At 43.2% G+C, this 18,770-nt stretch overlaps 1 protein-coding gene across 1 annotated transcript in view; it reads right to left on the reverse strand.

The window, feature by feature from the left end:
* Positions 1 to 18,770, reverse strand: part of robo2 (roundabout, axon guidance receptor, homolog 2 (Drosophila)) — a 367,855-nt gene that overhangs the window by 83,973 nt on the left and 265,112 nt on the right. The window contains exons 3-5 of the mRNA XM_089012942.1: positions 4,173 to 4,330; positions 3,976 to 4,096; positions 3,606 to 3,744 (exon numbers count right to left, since the gene is read on the reverse strand). Of these exons, the coding sequence (XP_088869068.1) occupies positions 3,606 to 3,744; positions 3,976 to 4,096; positions 4,173 to 4,330 (418 nt within the window). The remainder of the gene's footprint in view (positions 1 to 3,605; positions 3,745 to 3,975; positions 4,097 to 4,172; positions 4,331 to 18,770) is intronic.

Below are 18,770 nucleotides of genomic sequence, written 5' to 3' on the forward strand. Positions count from 1 at the left end.
AAATGCAGGCTTAAAATAGCCGACATTTTTGGTCGAGTACCGAGACTTTCGAAAACGTAGGTTTGACTGGCACCCCCTCTGAATAGTGTATTTTCAAACTACAGTAAAGTCTCGTTATATCGATATCGGATATATCGATAGTCCCGGTTATATCGATACTATTTCTATGCACGCACAGAGAAAATTACATGCAAACAGGGTCGGATATATCGATAGTCCCGGTTATATCGATATTTTTTCGGACTCCCTTGAATATCGATATAACGAGACTTTACTGTAGTTAAATTATGATAAATGTCTGTTCTTTTTACATCATTCTTGAACAATACAAAGTTACAAACTGCCTGCTCTCAATGGAAAAAGCGACACGAGGATCATACGTCGACACAACGAGACGTGACACCAGGAAGCGATATATGAGGAAGCGAAGGGGAGTCGAGTGGTGCGTTTAGGTGCACTCAGTTTGATCAAGAACCCATTTTGAGATGCAAATCAAGGCATAAAAAATGACATTTGTGATCAAAAACCGAATCGGTCACGAACCGAGACGTTCGAAAACCAACGTTTGGCTGTATGTTTTTTTTCCTCTTATTTTTTTCTTTTTCCCCCCCTCGCAGAGAGCGCGTGGTGCACCTTCATAAAGTGAAAGGCGGTCAAGGTCTGACTGAATGGAAGCACACAAAAGGCAAAAAGTGCTTTCAATTCTCACCGTCATGTTTAAATACGTGTGCATCGTATCAAGCGTGCGGCAATGTGGGAAGATGGTGGTTGCTTGGTCGGTGGCGCTACCCGCTTGGAAAATGGAGGCCGAAAAAGGTGCTCTAGGTTGTACATCTTAGAAGTTGTGATATTGCAACAGCAACAGATGCAGGCAGACACACTCGAAACCTCATTAATAGCTGGTTCCCTTGCTTCAGGAGCTCCAAAAACCAGCTCGTTTGCGAACTAAACATCACTCATTGTGGCGCTCCGTGTGTTTCCCGAAAAATAGTTTGTATGCCAAGATTATATTGTCGCGAATTTAACCTTCGTAAGGCAAAAAATTCGTTAGCTAAAGCGTTCGTAAGCCGGGGCATCATGTATAATCTATAAATAGATAAAAAAATTCCAAATATAAGGTATACTGCATGATAAAATGCTACAGTAGAGGCTAGGTTGATGCACCACTTCTTCTGACCACAATATTACCTCACATATAAGGTGCGGGGTCACCTTTGGAAGCAAACGATGGCTTTTGGGTGTGCCTTATACACCAGAAAAAAACGGTAATTGTTTGAGAAGGAGTTTTCATCCCCCTTTTGAACTGGCAAATGTTTTATTTTGGATTTACGACAGTATCAATCTTCATAATGCGTGTGTTTTCACAAGTTACGCAGCGCAGGAGAGTCGTGCTTTGTTGCTTTTGGCAGATCTACATTGGCTATTTCATTCCACCGACAATAAAACTGTGAAGAAAAAAGTCAAGTTGTTTACGGCCGGTGATTCTTTGGATAATCACATCTGGCGGGAAGACGTAGTTTGCATGACACCACCCCAAAACCCCAAAAACCTCCGGAAGCTGGAAAAGCTATACGAGCAGTCGTGCCGATATGACGCACTGCCACGGTATGACGCAATCCCGATGGCCACATTCCAACACAAACAAAGCTTCCGCCGCCAATCCCTGAAATGCTTTTGATTTTATTTTATTTGCTGACATTTCTGGTTCAAAGGTCGCATTTCTGCTCACTTGAATTACAATACCATAGCACATTTATTATACATAAAATAAGATATCTTTTGTGTAGTGTTAAGGCTTATTTAGTAGAAAATTATGTTTTATGGGGATCTGGGAACGGATTATTATCATTTTAATGGTTTCTTATGGGAAATAAATGATTGGAAGACGAACTTTTCACCTCACACACTTTCTGGGTACCAATTAAATTCATAAGCTGAGGTATCACTGTACAGCGGAAGCCACCTCCCAGGATGCTAACACGACGCGAGCTGGTTCGTTTGGGGGAAAATGGAATGAAAATCCCCCCACGAAATGGAGATGAAGGCTTTGGACCGTGACCTGCTCCTCTTTTGCGCTTGGCTTGCTTTTGCCTCCAAAGATCAAAGCCAAACGTCATTTTCCCAATTGGAATAGGAATTCCCGCCAGCCGACGGCAACCGCACACAGGCAGGCAGGCAGACACAACAAGGGAACAGTAGCATTTTATTGGCCGCTAACTCTGTTTTCCATTAGAAGAGGAATGACGCTGCAGAGCGCAGCCAACTTGGCTCTACTTTTCCACGGTTCCCGAGCGGGGAATGTCAACTTTGCTCTCGAGCAAAGTAGATAATTGTCCAACACGTCATTGCCGGAATATCGATGAGACAAGAGAAGTGCTTTTCTGACCAAAGTTAGATGGACTGGGATAATGTCAGGACAAGTTTTGAAAACTCTCCCCACGGACTGTGAACATAATACAATATTTACAGGTGGCTGTGGCACTTCCTAACCTCTTATCAGTCATTCGTTCTCGATTTTACTGACTGTCGTAAAATCTATGTGCATGAGCGTGTGATCGCTCTGATGTCGCAAGTTTTGCAAACAAGTGGTAGCGGGAGGGCTGCGCCGCTGTGGTAATGGCATTAGTCAGCGATTGCTGCTAAAATAGGTGAAGCGAGAATGCTGAAAAGCTATGACGACGTCTGCCGGGAGAGTTGCTTGACTATCTCACAACATATGGATGCGCAATTCAGCCCCCCCACCCATTCAAAAAATTAATCACCTGAGCAATTTTTTATTTGTGTTTTTTTCACTCATTGACTGCCAGACGATGTGCAAAAAATTGTGTTTTTGTCATTTTCACTCGAATTCCAGGTCTCACAGAATATTGAGGTTTAGGACGACATAAAGTGTAAGAAACCTTAGATTCTCTTCTTTCACCAGAAAATAAGAATTAATTCTCAAGTTATATGGGTCTGGAGTTATCTGAGCTAGAAATGAGGGCAGCTGTCCAAAATACAATGCAATACATCTATATTGGTTTATGTAACGCTTTAACAGCTGAAGCTGCAACAAAGCGCTAACATGGACAAAAAGGGAAATGCTGCCACCTTGTGGAAGGGAAAAACATTGCCAGAGATCTGGTTTTATTGGCACCGTAGCAAGAAAACCCAAAACCCGAACAAATTCCGGAATGGCGCTTTCCGTCGTATTTCCAATTCCCGAATACATTTGAGAATAGCAGTGAGTGAGTTAATCTTGCTGGTGCAGAATTATCCCTCTTCATTTTGTCCGCCGCCATCCCATAATAACATTGGCATCCGGCGAGGAATATAGATATATAAATATTAGATCATCGGGCCGTTAAAACAAAGCATCTGTTCTGACTTGACAAGTTCATTTGGCGTTTGTGGATCTTTTCCCCGCCATGTGGCAGATTGCTGTTTTTAATTGTTTCTGCATGCGTGCTTGCGTGTTAGCGTGCCTGCAACCCTCGGTGGGGTTCTTATTCGATTGCAAACTGGCTCTATATCATATTTCCCCCAACTGCCTCCTCCCCACACCCCAAAATGGAGACGGTGGGTGGTCGTGGAATGCTTTGGTTTTGAACGGCGGGTCGTCTTACCTCCCTCGGGGGACGTCCACGTCGTCCTTCCTCCAGCGAACGTTGGGCTGGGGGTCTCCGGTCACCTGGCAGCGGAACTCAACTGTCTCATCCTCTAAGACCACCTGGTTGATTGGCCGGCGAAGGAAGGTCGGTCGCTCTGCAAATGGAGAAACACTGCCGGTGGGATACGCCCGAAACACTTCACCAGGAGGCATCCAAATATGATGCCCGAGCCACTTCAGCTGGCTCCTCTAGATGTGGAGGAGAAGCGGCTTGACTCTGAGGCCCTCTCGGGATGACCAAGCTTCTCACTTCGTCTCTAAGGGAAACTCCGAACATTCGCAGTCTTGCCAGATGGCAGAAAATTCCGATCAGAAATCCATCTTACCAAAGACGGTGACTTGTGCCGTCTCGCTGTCCCGTTCGCCCACCATGTTTGTGCCCACACAAACGTACATGCCGGCGTCGCTTTTCTTCGTGTTGGAGATCATCAGCTTCCCTCCACGGATCTGAAACGGCAATGTTGGTTTGAAGTCTTTGGAGTTTTCGTGCCGAGATGGGGCCAGGCCAAGATGGGCCACCGACCGTGACTCTGTCGTCCTTGTCCTCGATGCGCACTTTGTCCTTCTTCCAGTACATGGTGGGCTCGGGGTGACCTCGGGGAGGAACACACTCCAGGATGGCCGGCTCACCTGCCGCCACCACCACATCAGTCGGGTTCTGCCGGAAGTCATCGCGTAGCACTGAAAAGGGAGGGACGGCAAAAACAACACTCAATCCTTTTGACTCCAAAACCTGCTACTGTTCTGGTACAGTTCTTTGCCCTTCCCGACTTGAAATTGTACTTTGAAGATCAGCTTGTGTTTAACATAATAACCTCGGCTTCAAAAGCAGAACTTTAAGCCGTCACTCTTGTCACAATCTCTTATTTCAAAGGCTCAACCAGGTTTGGATGCAGATTTAAGGAATCCATAGTCGTGCGAGGCACGAGGGTCACCCTGACCCACTTCACAGCACTTTCTCTCGCCTCATCCCAGGAATGCCACTTTGGGAATTCTCCCTTTGCGCCTCAGAAGGGGGACGAGGGATGACGAGAGTTTGGCGGGAAGCGTTGAAACCAATTATCGGCGGCTGGAGAGGGAGACTTTGCAGTGATGGGAATGCAAATGGGGGCACTCCACACGAGACGCCGACAAGCTAGGATGCGGGTTTCCATGCCTTCCGCGTAGGACTTGGGAGGTAATTAGTCGCCCCCGTTCTTCCACTCATACCCCCCTTCTTTGTTTGCTTTATCCACAAATAAACCCCCGTGACTTAAAGGATGGCTTGATGTGTTTGCCTGCAATTGTTCCCCTCCATTCAGTCACGTTGGCACCCGGGGGAATCGAGTCAGGAACCCACTTGGGTCGGTTGATTGAACAGGAATTTCATTCCAATTTTCGCAGGGAAAGCCACACTCTGATAAAAGTGAACATTTGACACCCTGGTGTAGTATCGGAACCCAATGTCAGACCACAGATCTCAGCTTTCATCCATCCTTGGACTACCGCTAATCAGGGGTCAGATCGCAGCCTCCATGAGTACACAAAACCCGGAGCTGTGACCTTGCGGCGACTTTCCCTACTTGAAACCCAAACAGGAGCACCTACGCAGGTGAAAGCAGGGCACGCATCCCAAGCCGGTGGGAGGGAGCACCCGTGAGGGGACTTATGTTTTTGTCTGGGCAAAGTCAAGCGGTTGATAAGGCAGCGCAGATTTGATGCGGGGAAAGTGAACTCCCAGCTCCTGCTCGGCGGCCCTCAAGGCATCCGGTCTTGGACGAAGGATAATTGCATTTCGACCGTGAAACCATACCAACAACACCTCGTCTCCTGCCGAGTTGCAGTAGAGCGTCTGAACCCCCCCCCCCTCCGCTCTTCAACCTTCTGAAGCTCCCGCCAGCCCAAAATCTTCCTCCTGGGTTATGAATATTCATATGTTTGGTTTCATTGACACCCCATTCCTCTGTGTTGGCAAGCGTTATTGGTTGGATCGGGCTGCAGGCGAAGCAGGAGCAGGATCTGCAAACTACTAATCTTGACTACTTTTTTCGGGGGAGGATTAGAGGAGTGGGCTGTTTTGATTATTCTCATTCCTTCGTTTGGCTCGCCAAGATCACGTTAAATGGGCCGGTGGGGGGGGGTCACTGCCAAAATTGCCAAAAGTCAATTCCCATGCAGGTCTTACTGGTAGTTTAGGCCCTATATATATATATATATATATATATATATATATATATATATATATATATATATATATATATATATATATATATATATATATACTGTCCAGACATGGCGGTGCCGGACTCTGCGATGATAGGTCCCTGCTCTCAGGGTGGGGGGAGCAGAGGACTACTCCCTGCCACTCCACTGATTGTTCCTATTGTTGTGACTAACGACGGGCCTGAATGCTCCACTTCCACCGGTATCACCTCATCAGTATTCCTAATCCTATTTTGCCTAAGTAATGTGTTGTACGAACGATCCAAATTGAACCTCACCCCACCAAACCGGATTAATGAAGGATTTAGTTGTTTTACAATAGTACAATAGTACAACAGGAACAATCAGTGGAGTGGCAGGTAGTAGTCCTCTGCTCCCCCCAACCTGAGAGCAGGGACCTATCATAGCAGAGTCCGGCACCGCCATGTCTGGACAGTAGACCTATATATATAGGGCAAAAACTACCAGTAAGACTTTAGTTTGCTGACAAAGTTTCTTGGATAAGAAGCAAAACGTCCGACACCTTCAAAGAAGTATAGATGACGGCTGAAGAAACCTTTTCATCGACTGCTATTGTGGTTTACATGCGACAAATCAAAATTTTGGTTCGGACTTTAGCAAGCATCCTGGAAGTTCATGCTTGATTTGCTTTCGCGGGCTGAATAAACTGATTTGGCAGGCCAGATTTGGACCCCGGGTCTTGACTTTGACACTTGTGATGTAAGGGATTAGCCAGCTAGCCAAAGACAGCTATCTAGCTCGATTGCTAGCTAGCTCGATTGCTAGCGAGCTCGATGGATAGCGAGCTCGATCAATAGCCAGCTCGATCGCTAGATAGCGAGATAGCTCGATCGCTAGATAGCTCGATCGCTAGCTAGCTTGTTAGCTTTATAGCTTTCTTGATAGATGGGCATGGAATTTCACTAATTTGACTGGCTTTGGCGAGCCGAATAATATTGATGTGGCAGGACAGATTTGGCCCGCAGGCCGTGACTTAGACACCTGTGGTTTAAAATATTGGATTGCAAGGTGCACCCAATGTTTTCATGTCAACAGGGTCGGCATACATGGCAAGAACGTTGAACGACTGCATATTACGGTGCCCTCTCTCCAGCCCGCCAACATTACACATGTGGCGCTTATGACATTGCTTGTCAGTAAGATGAGTGAGCAGCCTTGACTGAGGCCTCCTTGCCGCTCGCATCGCAAGAGAAGTGCTGACGAAGCCATCCACCAACAGGAACACACCGAAAACATGCGGTCCCATTAGGGAGCACCTTCACCCCCTCCTCCCCAGAGGACGTTTGAAGAAAAATGACCTCAACCAACATGATGGATAACCTTCTCCAAATGTCCCCATACACACCCTTAAACTTTAATATTGCTGAATTTCAACTGCAAGTCACATTGCAAACACACGCGTGTTCATTTCGTCACAACAAAATAAATAACTCTCTGTGTCTTTGTGTCGTCATATCCTTTTAGTTTTTTTTACTTCAAGATGGAGTGGCTGCCTTTCCAGCAGCTCCTGTATTTTGTTTTTCTACCTCTTTCTTTCCTTTCCTCTTCAAGTCATAACTTTGCTGCTGTGAAATTTAAATTTCTCCACTGCGAGACGAATAAATGTACGTCCAATCCAATCCAAAACCTTAATTCATCTGCTTTATGGCACTAATAAAAGCTTTTTGTGCTGGGGCCAGGTGATTAGACTGAGAAACAGGAGAGGCCAGAGGGAGGGGGGAGGACATCGGCTGTTAACGCTCCGATTGAAAAAAAAAATAAAAAAATCACACAAACGCACACACACGCACACACTGGCTGTAAAAAAAACACACTGGCTGTAAAAAAAAAACGTCGCTCGGAGCTATGACATCGTTTTCATTTGAGCGAAGGTTTTATAAAGAGGCAGATGACGACGTTTTGGGCGCCACCCTTTGAAAGAGGGAGCGAGTTGAGCTGTCAAGCAGACAAAACACAGGGGCGTGTTGTTCCCATTAGCATTTGACGCCATGCCCGAGGCCATCGGGACGTGTTTGACTCCACCAGAGGAGATGGGATGGATCGATTTTGCACTTCCTAAAAAAAAAAAAAAAAATTGTCATCAGAAAAAATGAGTTAATTCCTCAATGATATGGGTCTGGAGTTATCTTAGCTTGAAATGGCCGCGTTCATACAAAAAAAAAAAGAAATAAAAGTCATGGGGAAGGTATGTTGAATTTTTTCCATCCTTTCTGTATTAGCTTTCCTGCACACAAAAATTAACTCATTTACTGCCAAACTACAGTATATGCAAAAATGTGTCCACTCCCCTGCCAGGGTTTTTGTCACTCGAATTACAGGACCCACAGAATATTGAGTTTTAAGATGACATAAAAAATTCAAGAAACCTTAGACTATCTTCTTTCATCTGAAAAAGAGTTGATTCCTAATTTATATGGGTCCGGAGTGATCGGGGTTGAAATGGGGCCGGCTATACTGAATACACTACAAGAATCAGAATCAGAAATATTGGATGGCGATATTGGTTTATACAGCACTTTATACAGCACAAAGCGCTAACATTATAATGAAATGCTGCCCCCTTCTGGAAGGGAAATAAACATCGCCATAGGTCTGGCCAGCGCTTTATCGGCACCCAAACAAGGAAAAAAAACAATTAATTCCTAAGTAATATGGCCCGGAGTTATCCGTGCTTGAGATTGGATTGGATTGGATTGGATATGCCTTTATTAGTCTCACAGTGGATAAATTTACATTTCACAGCAGCAAAGTGATGAAAGGAATGAAAGTAGAAAAACGAAATACATGAGCTGCTGGAAAGGCAGCCACTCTCGCGGCGCCGTCTTGAAGTCAAAAGAACAAAAAAAAAACCTAAATAACAAATAATATGACAGCATAGAGACAATATGACAAAACAAAGACACAGAGAGACATTCATTCTTCAGGACTTGCTGTACCCTCTTTGTGATGACATGAAACAGTTCGAGATGAAAGAGGAGAGGATCAAAGCGTCTTTCCACCAGTGGATCAGGGACATCATGGTGGAATGTGCATGTCAACTACAAGCTAAATGTTGAATGCAAACACGCAGCTGTAGCATCCATTGACGAAAAGAGATTGTCTCACATCTCCTGTTCCACATAAATCTGCTTCAATTCCAAGCCGCAACAGTTCCACATATGCATCGGCGCTCTGCGCTGACGCTCCTTTCTTCTTATTGAGATGTACCAAAAAAAAAAAAAAAAAAAACGAACACATTTGGGAATGGCGCTCCACGTCATGCATTTCAATTCCAGAATAATTCAGGAATGGCAGTGAATGAGTTAAAAAGCAGACGTGATCTCAGCAAATCGTCTTTGTATTGTTCAATATTGATGAAAACAAAAATAAGCATCCATTGATTGCATTGATTATAATGGGAAATGTTTCGGTTTTCCAAACAAATCAGCTTTCGAACATGTTTCTGGAATGGATTATGACGGAAAACCCAGTTTTGACTGTATCTCTCTCTGTATCTCTACTCTGGCAGGCACATTTCTGCTGCAACTGCAGACGATGCGGTGTGCAGGGTGTCAATGAACTGGCGCCCAGTGAGCTCCCCGATAGCATCTCCCAACGCCGTCCGCCTCCATCGCAGCCCAGAGGACTGGAAATAACACTGTCACTTTTCTTCATCTTTTTTTTCCGCGGTGATAAGACGCAGCAAATGCGGTCAAGACAAGTCGCGCGCGGATGACAGCGATATGGCAATGCCAGGCAGAAATTCAAAAGGCAGCCGTAACACACTGGTGCATCTGAGGGGGAATATGCAGGAGAATTTTGGCTTTGAAGAAAAAGAGCCGAGACATGAGATGCTGCAACGAGCTAGCTAGATCGCTTTCTATTCAACTAGCTGGCCAATCTCTTACATCCTAGGTGTCAAAGCCAAGGCCTAGGGGCCAAATCTGGCCCTCCATATCATTTTATTTGGCCAGTGAAAAAAAAAATCAAACTTGTGAAATTTTATGCTGATAGATCGAGCTAGCTAGCTAGCAAGCTAGCTAGAGATACCTCTCTTTCTATTCAGCTGGCTAATTGCTTCCATCACCAGTGTCCAAATCGAGCTAGCTAGTTAGTGAGCGAACTAGCAAGCTGCATCATTTTGTTCAGCCCGCGAAAACAAATCAAATTTAAGAAATTCCATGCTGATCTATCGAGCCTATCGACTTTGACACCTGTGCTCTCGACGCACCCCAACAATGGTGGCGCACGCTCCCACCGCCGCCTAATGCGCGGGGGGTTGTGGTAATGTATAGCTCATTAAAATGTGAGCTAAAAACTCATTAGCATTCACTTGAAGAAGTAATGGCTTCATCACCGTAATGTGCTGAAAAGCAAAGCAAAAAAAAGATGGGAAACAAAAGGGAGACGCAGAGCGACAGCTTTTCTAATCACTTAATTGAGTCGCAAATGGTTCTCATTTGCATAATAAATAAGGATAGCCTCAGTCCCTATCGTTAAAGACGCATTCCCTTGCCCTTGAAATTTGGGTATTTTTTTAAATCATCACTTTTTGTTGACGCTTAATGGACAACCGACGTCTCCGGACATGTGGTTGTGTCCATAATTTGTAAAAGGAAGCTTCAAATGACTTCTAGTGAGCGTACACGAACACGTCACGAACTGGGGGCGGGACTTTCTGAGAATGCCCAATTCGCAGATCAATTTTTTTGCAGATTTTGGACACTTTAAGTCATTTTTATTGGTGTTTTGCTTGTGAATACAAATATCATACTGCATGTTTTGGGTATTTTAGATGCTATAAAACGTTTTTCTGAGGTCAGTTAAGAAACAAAAAAGTGACGTCGATTGTCCTTTAAAGTCCCGCCCCCAGTTCGTGACGTCACGCCAAGACGTCTTGCATTGCTGGAGAATCAAAACAATGGCTTCAGATTCGGAGAATATGCTTTCTTGTTACACATCCAGTTATGAATATGATTCAAATAGTTCGAAGAGGAAAGCATACATGTTTGCAATCGATGAAAGAATTTATTCTGTGCCATTTTAAGGCAACATTCGGGGGAAACGTATCACCAAAAAAGAGGCAGAAAATGGCGACCAAGCTCCGTGTGACGAATTAATCAGCCCGTTTCCACAGGCTGATGAATTCCTTATATGGAGCTTGGTCGCCCTCTTCTGGCTCTTTTTGGTGCAACATGACGTTTTCAGACCAACCAAGCACAGCAAAATGCATTGACGTGATGGAAGGACTGCTAAAATGTGTCCTTTTTTCGGTCAGGGGCGTTCCTTCAGTGACGTCACGTACGGACTCGTCACCGACTCAAAAACAAGACGTCCGGAATATTGAGCGAAAGTCTTAAAACGTAAAATATCGCTATATGCGGCGAAATCTTTGTAAAATATGCTCAGTAGAAGTCATTTGTCATCCATAACCTTACCCCTCCCTATCTTTCTGACCTGCTTCAAATCTATGTTCCCTCTCGGTCCCTCAGATCTTCATCCTCCCTTCACCTCTATGTGCCCTCTGCCCGTCTCACCACGATGGGATGCAGAGCTTTCAGCCGCTCTGCTCCCAAACTCTGGAATTCTCTTCCACCCAACATCCGTAATATTGACTCCCTCCCTATTTTCAAGGCTCACCTCAAAACCCACTTGTTTAAAATTGCTTTCAATGTATAGTTCTATCTGCTATTTTATTATGTATCATTTTACTTATGGTTTTATTGTTATGTGCTTTGTTTTATTGTTTTTATTGTAAAGTGTCCTTGGGTGTTTTGAAAGGCGCTTGAAATAAAATGTATTATTATTATTATTTGATGCCATTTTACAAATTATGGACACAACTTGTCCGGAGACGTCGGTTGACCTCGAACGAGCATGTTTTCTTGGGAAGACGGAGTGTGTGCGGGGGAGAATGGGGTGGTTGGCTTTGCGGGCTTTCACTTGGCACATGCCTCCAATGCCGAACGCCGTGCTAGCCAATAGCGATGAACAATGCGCTCGCGGGACTTGGTGCCCACTCCGATAAGGCACGGGACGCCGGCGTGACAGCTGCGCTCAAGTCTGGAGTGGACATTATACAGCCAGAGGGGGGGGGGGAGGCAAGGGGGGGGGGGTAAGATGGCATTGATTTCCTGCCAGTGTCGCTAGCGCAGATTTGGTTCCGGAGCTGGTGCGTCCTGTACTTTTGGGGATGGTGGGCGGGAGGCGGTTGGGTGGGGGGGTCTGCTGGGCTATATGTGAAGGTGAAAAGAGTGAAAACGATCCTGAAGTGCTTATTTTTACCCCTATGAAACCAATCAACTAGCTAGTTGCCAATTCCCGTTTTCCTTTCAGATTAAGATACCACAAGATGGCGTCGAAGTCTCCGTTTATAGGAATCCAGTAATTTCGCGCACAAATAAGAAGTCTTGACTTCTCTTGGAGGAGAAAGGGTAAGCGGGAGTCGATTCCCTATCAAGTGCGTTAGCATAAGATTGGAATTATATTACTTGAAGTACGGTTCCAGTTTGAACCATTTTATAATATCAGTAATTATAAACATTTCACAAGCAGGGCTTGGTACCTTTGAATAGTGTATGATTACTATCCTCGTTTTCCAAAACTAACCTTATATTTGCTAAAGCGCTAACATTTCCGTTGGAATATCCGCTTTGCTAGCAAACTGCTGACTTGCATGATCCTGTAAAAGTGACATTGAGATCCTGTGGTTAAAAACAGGAATTCTGACGACTTGGGTTAGCTAGCTGCCGTGGTGACCGTACGTTAGCTTATGGAGAGCGCACATCAGCACATAGTTTGGGGCATATTTGGCATTCTCTCTGCTTGTCGGCACACTGCTTGCTATGAAGTGGTATCATTGAAGAAACGCAATGCTGTTTTTGGTGGTCCACGGGTTCATTTGTCTGGAGACGGGGTGTCATTTTGAATGAGCGCTAGCTGGCGTGTTTTCAAGTGGTCGTCTTGGATACGGTCGACTTGCCAAACAACTCCCAATTTCAACGGCCAATTTCAATTCATGACGTCTGAATGAATCGGTAGGTTGGAGAAAAGGAAATGAAAACCATTTTAGCTAGGGTTTTTGCCTTTCACGTTTTTGCCTTTGGGAAGCGTAAAACGCCGAACAGTAAACGAGTATTGCTTCCCTATTCCTCGGAAAATGAACAATATTCTTCTAAGGGATATTAAAACCCAATTTTCTGGAACAAGGGTTAAATATTTACCTTTAGAAATACAGTAAAGTCTCGTTATATCGATATCGGATATATCGATAGTCCCGGTTATATCGATACTATTTCTATGCACGCACGGAGAAAATTACATGCAAACAGGGTCGGATATATCGATAGTCCCGGTTATATCGATATTTTTTCGGACTCCCTTGAATATCGATATAACGAGACTTTACTGTATATATATGAAGTAATTTTACAGATTGTAAAAATGCAGACTGTGGTTTTTGTCTTTTTTTTTCATGTGTTAAAAAAGCATAATACATTTCTTTGCATAAAACAGTTTTTTCGATGCTAATTCGAGCTCTAATTTTTTTTTTTTTATTTTTTTTTATTTTGATTCGAAAAGTCTTTTACACATTTGGTTGTAAATGTTTTTTGTAATGTTGTACTTAAGCAATCAAAATGCGTTGTGCAAGTAAAACTTTATATTCTGTATTTTTCTTCTAATGCTTTAGTATTTGTCACAAAAACTAAGCAGTAATATTTCCACACCACTGTATTGTGATATATTATAGTCGTACAATTCATGGGTTCACCATCATGTTATATTCTTGTCCTATTTGTATGTATTTTTTGGGAACATTATTGAATGAGAATAGCATACAGTGTATGTATGCGAAAGAAATGGAATTAAACAGTGTACATTATGTCAACTCCTCTCCAATGACATTGAGGTATTGCCCTTCCACCGGGAAAGATAATCGTCAGGATGCTTTTTTTAACACAATGGATACCATCGCAGACACACACATAAACACACACACACACACACACACACACACAAACGGACACGTGGATGCGTAAGGTGAGTGGCGCATTTGACACAAGCATCTGTATTGAGCGGCTGCACTTCCTGTAATCTTCAGTGTCAGTCTTCTTCTAACCATTAACGCGCCCCTCCCCCCTTCCTTTTTTTTTTTAACCAATAAATTTATATTACACAGCAGCCTCGATTCGAAATGGCTGTTTTTTTATTCCTTTTTTTATTGTTTTGCTCTCTAATTGGATTGGCAGTAAGGGGCGAGAGAGCTGTTAGGAGCTTCTAAAAAGGTGTCAGTCTGCGTTTTAATGAAGCTCCGGCTCACCGCCAAGATGAGCGCCTCTTATCAGACTCGCTGTCATGATCACATGACGATCGATGGAAGCGGAAAATTGAGCCAAGGGTCAATCTTGGGAATTTTGTTTTGTATTTTAGCTTCAGAATGTATCTATTTTTTGTATGTTCTTTTCAAATACTGTGATACCTCAGCTTACGAACGCTTTAGCTCACGAACTTTTCACCTCACGAACATTAAATTCGCGAGAATACAATCTTGGCAGACAAACTAGTTTTCGGCGGACAAACCAAACCACACAGCGCCATGGTGGCTGGCAGACTAGATTTTGTCACCCCCTTTCTTTGATGTGTTTTTTTTATTATTTTATACATTTATTAGACATAAAATAAGGTATATTGTGTGTAATTTTAAGGCTTATTTAGTAGAAAACTATGTTTTATGGGGACCTGGAAACAGATTATTCTCATTTCAATTGTTTCTTATGGGAAATACATGTTTGGAAGACGAACTTTACGCCTTACACTTTCTGGGAACCAATTAAATTCGTAAGATGAGGTATCACTGTAAATCATTTGTAAATTATTTGATAAGCCATGAGTATCATCTTTTCATGATTCATTCATTTCTTATAACAAAATCAATTTGAGACTATTCTGAATATTAATAATTCTTGTATTTTGGGGGGATTTTCTGAATACACTTTTTTTTTTTTTTCGATTCTATATTTTGCATTTCTGCCCATATTTAAATCATTCACTGCCATTCACAAATTTATTCAGAATTGAAAATATGACATAGAGCGCCATTCCCGAATTTGTTCGGGTTTTTTTTTTTTTTTTGGGTGCAGATAAAGTGCTGGTCAAACCTCTGGCAATGTTTTTCCCTTCCACAAGGCGGCAGCATTTCCCTTTTCCCCCATGTTAGCGCTTTGTTCCAGCTTCTGCTGTTGTTAAAGCGCTATATAAACCAATATGGATGCATTGCTTTGGAATTTGGACTGCCACCCTCATTTCAAGCTCAAACAACTCCATACCCATAACATTTCGGAATTAACTCTTACACTTGCGTACATAATGGTCAATTCGATTCCGCATGCACACAAACACACACACAGACATGCACACACTCATCGGGGAGATTTATCGCAGCTGTGCCCGGCCTGGCGTCTTGCCGTTGAGGGCCGCACCATCTCAGGAGGCGGAGGTGGCATGACAGGCCTCACTGGGTTATTTTACAATCCAATTTGTGTAAATCGCGTTACGGTGGGAGTAATTGCGTTAGTTGCATCTGTAATCGGCTCCTGGCTCGCCACACTTGCATTCTGTATGCCTTTACGGCAGCAGTGCCATGTCATGTGCTAACGGGCGGCGAGTTGCGTTTAAAATGGCGGCGTAACAACAAACAACAGGTTTAGCTAACGTTAGCGTGTGTGATTGTCTTTGTCATTGAACATGCTAAACAACAAATGACAAATTCTAGTTGTCATCATAGTTGTGATTTTAAAAGTCGCAGTTTTGACTTTTTTGAGTTTAAAAGTTACTCAGATGGCGGACTAGTTTTCCACACCCCCTGTGAGTGCAGACATGGTTTGTTATCGAGTGGAGTACTTTTGCTATTATGGGACCGAAAAAGAACCTCCATTGGCTAGTGTCACACCGAAGATCACACACAAAAAAATGATGGTCGAGCAGAAAAAGGAGATCATCGATAAACACCAACGAGGTGTGCGTTTGTGTGATTTAGCGTCCCAGTACCAGTATGCTAAGTATCAGTAGCAGTATGCCACACTGCTACGTGTGGCTAAGGGTATTTCTGTGTTGTCGAAGCAACAGTTTCAGGCAAAAGAAGAGGTTGAAAAACTTCTGTTGATTTGGATAAATGAAAGGCAGATAGCAGGGGACAGTGTGAGTGAGGGTATTATCGCAGAGAAAGCACAGCAACTTCACTCGGATATCATCAAGAGGCAACAACATCAACAACCATCACAAAGGTAAATAAAAGTACTTTATTATAGTGTACAGTTTATTTCTTAAATTACAATCCAATAGTATATTTATTCAATGTAAAATAAGGTCTATTTTGTGTAGTTTTAAGGCTTATTTTGTTGAAAATTGTGTTTTATGGGGACCTGTGTTGTTTTAAAGGACAACCGACGCCCCCGGACAAATTGTGTCCATAATTTGTAAAATCACTTCAAATGACTTCCAGTGAGCGTATTTTACAAAGATTCCGCCGCAAATAGCTGTATTTTACGTTTTAAGACTCCCACTGAATATTCAGAAAGTCTTGTTTCTGAGTTGGTGACGAGTCCGTACGTGACGTAACTAAAGGAACGCCCCCTGACCGAAAAAAAAAGACACATTGTAGCAGTCCTTCCATCACGTCAATGCATTTAGCTGTATTGATTGGTCTGAAAACCTTGTGTTGCACACAAAAGCCGCCAGAAGAGGGTGTCCAAGCTCCATATAAGGAATGTATCAGCCTATGGAAACATATAGCTATATTTTACGTTTCAAGACTCCCGCTGAATATTCAGGAAGTCTTGTTGTTGAGTTGGTGACGATCCTACCGTGACGTCACGGTAGGTATCGTCACTGACGGAGAAAGCAACACACAATGCATTTTGGGTACTTTGTTAGGTCTGAAAACTTCGTGTTGATGGCAAAATTAGAGGAAAACATATAAATAATGCAATGGTGAATCGTTGTGTGTTGCACCAAGACTACTGTTTGATACTAGCTGACACAAATTCCCAGCAGACAAAGCAGACCATTTCCAACGGAGCTTGGGCGCCATCTTGTGCATTTTCTGGGACGCTACATTGGTATCCTGACGGCTCAATTGATACGGAAGTACTTCTTTAATCGATTGCAAACATTTATGCTTTCCTTTTCAGAACTATTTGAATCTTATTCATAACTGGATGAGTAACAAGAAAGTATCTTCTCCGAATCTGAAGCCATTGTTTTGATTCTCGAGCAAGGCAAGACATCTTGGCGTGATATCACGAACAAGGGGCCGGGACCTACTGAAGCTGAAACTTTCTGAGGTCATTTTGAAGTAGTTTGGGGACACTTTAAGTCATTTTTATTGGTGTTTTTCATTTGACTAAAAATATCAGCCTGTGTGTTTTGGGTATATTAAATGCTATCAAACGTTTTTATGATCTCAGTTAGGAAACAAAAAAATGGTGTCGGTTCTCCTTTAAAGGACAACCGACGTCTCCGGACAAGTTGTGCCCATAATTTGTAAAATGGCTTCTAATGACTACTACTGAGCGTATTTTAAAAATATTCCACCACATATCGCTATATTTTACGTTTTAAGACTTGCGCTGAATATTCAGAAAGTCTTGTTTTTGAGTCGGTGACTAGTCCGTACGTGACGTAACTAAAGGAACGCCACCTGACCGAAAAAAAGACACATTGTAGCAGTCCTTCTATCACGTCAATGCATTTAGCTGTATTGTTTGGTCTGAAAACGTTGTGTTGCACACAAAAGCCGCCAGAAGAAGGTGTCCAAGCTCCATATAAGGAATTTATCAGCCTATGGAAATGGAGGTGGCCACAGGAAGTCGCCATTTTGTGCCTCTTTACTGGTGATCGTTTCTCCCCAATGTTGCCTCAAAATAGCATGGAATAAATTCTTTAATCGATTGCAAACATGTATGCTTTCCTCTTCAGAACTATTTGAATCATATTCATAACTTGAGGTGTAACAAGAAAGCATATTCTCCGAATCTGAAGCCATTGTTTTGATTCTCAAGCAATGCAAGACGTCTTGGCGTGACGTCACAAACTGGGGGCGGGACTTTCTGAAAATGCCCAATTCGCAGCTCAATTTTTTGCAGATTTTGGACACTTTAAGTTGGACACTTTTTATTGGTGTTTTGCATTTGAGTAAAAATATCATACTGCGTGTTTTGGGTATTTTAGATGCTATAAAACGTTTTTCTGATGTCAGTTAAGAAACAAAAAAGTGATGTCGGTTGTCCTTTAAGGCTTATTTAGTCAAAAATTATGTTTTATGGGGCCTGGGAACAGATTATTCTCATTTTAATGGTTTCTTATGGGAAATAAATGTTTGGCAGATGAACTTTTCGCCTTACACACACTTTCTGTGAACCAATTAAGTTTGTAAAGTGAGGTGTCACTGTATATCATAATTACATTGCTTTTGCCAGATTTAGCAAATAAATTAAAATTAGCTTCCTTTTAAAGCATGGCCCCAAACTTCTTCCATCCCCCAGAATGTATCGATTTTGTAATGTCCTTCTTGAAATGGGGCTTCCAAATGCATAAGTAAGCAAGCCAAGGACGTCAGGGAGGGGATCGGGGCAGGGCGGAGAGGAGTGCGTGTGTGTGCGTGTGTGTGTGTGTGTGTGTGTGTGTGTGTGTGTGTGTGTGTGTGTGTGTGTGTGTGAAGATGAACCGCATTCAATCAACAGGCTGAAAAGAAACGCCCGAGCTTGGAGTTGCTCCCTTGGGGTTCCAGATATCATAAAAAATGATAGCCGCTTTGCTTCGTCTGTGCTTTTTTGAAATCACTCCTGCGCTTCGTGATTGTTATCTCCTGCAAATCTTATCTGGAGACAGCCAAGAATCAATACTAATCGCTCGCTCTTTT

The sequence above is a fragment of the Hippocampus bargibanti genome, linkage group LG14 (genome assembly GCF_051943395.1).
Source record: "Hippocampus bargibanti isolate YZ-2025 linkage group LG14, ASM5194339v1, whole genome shotgun sequence".
NCBI classification, from domain to species: domain Eukaryota; kingdom Metazoa; phylum Chordata; class Actinopteri; order Syngnathiformes; family Syngnathidae; genus Hippocampus; species Hippocampus bargibanti.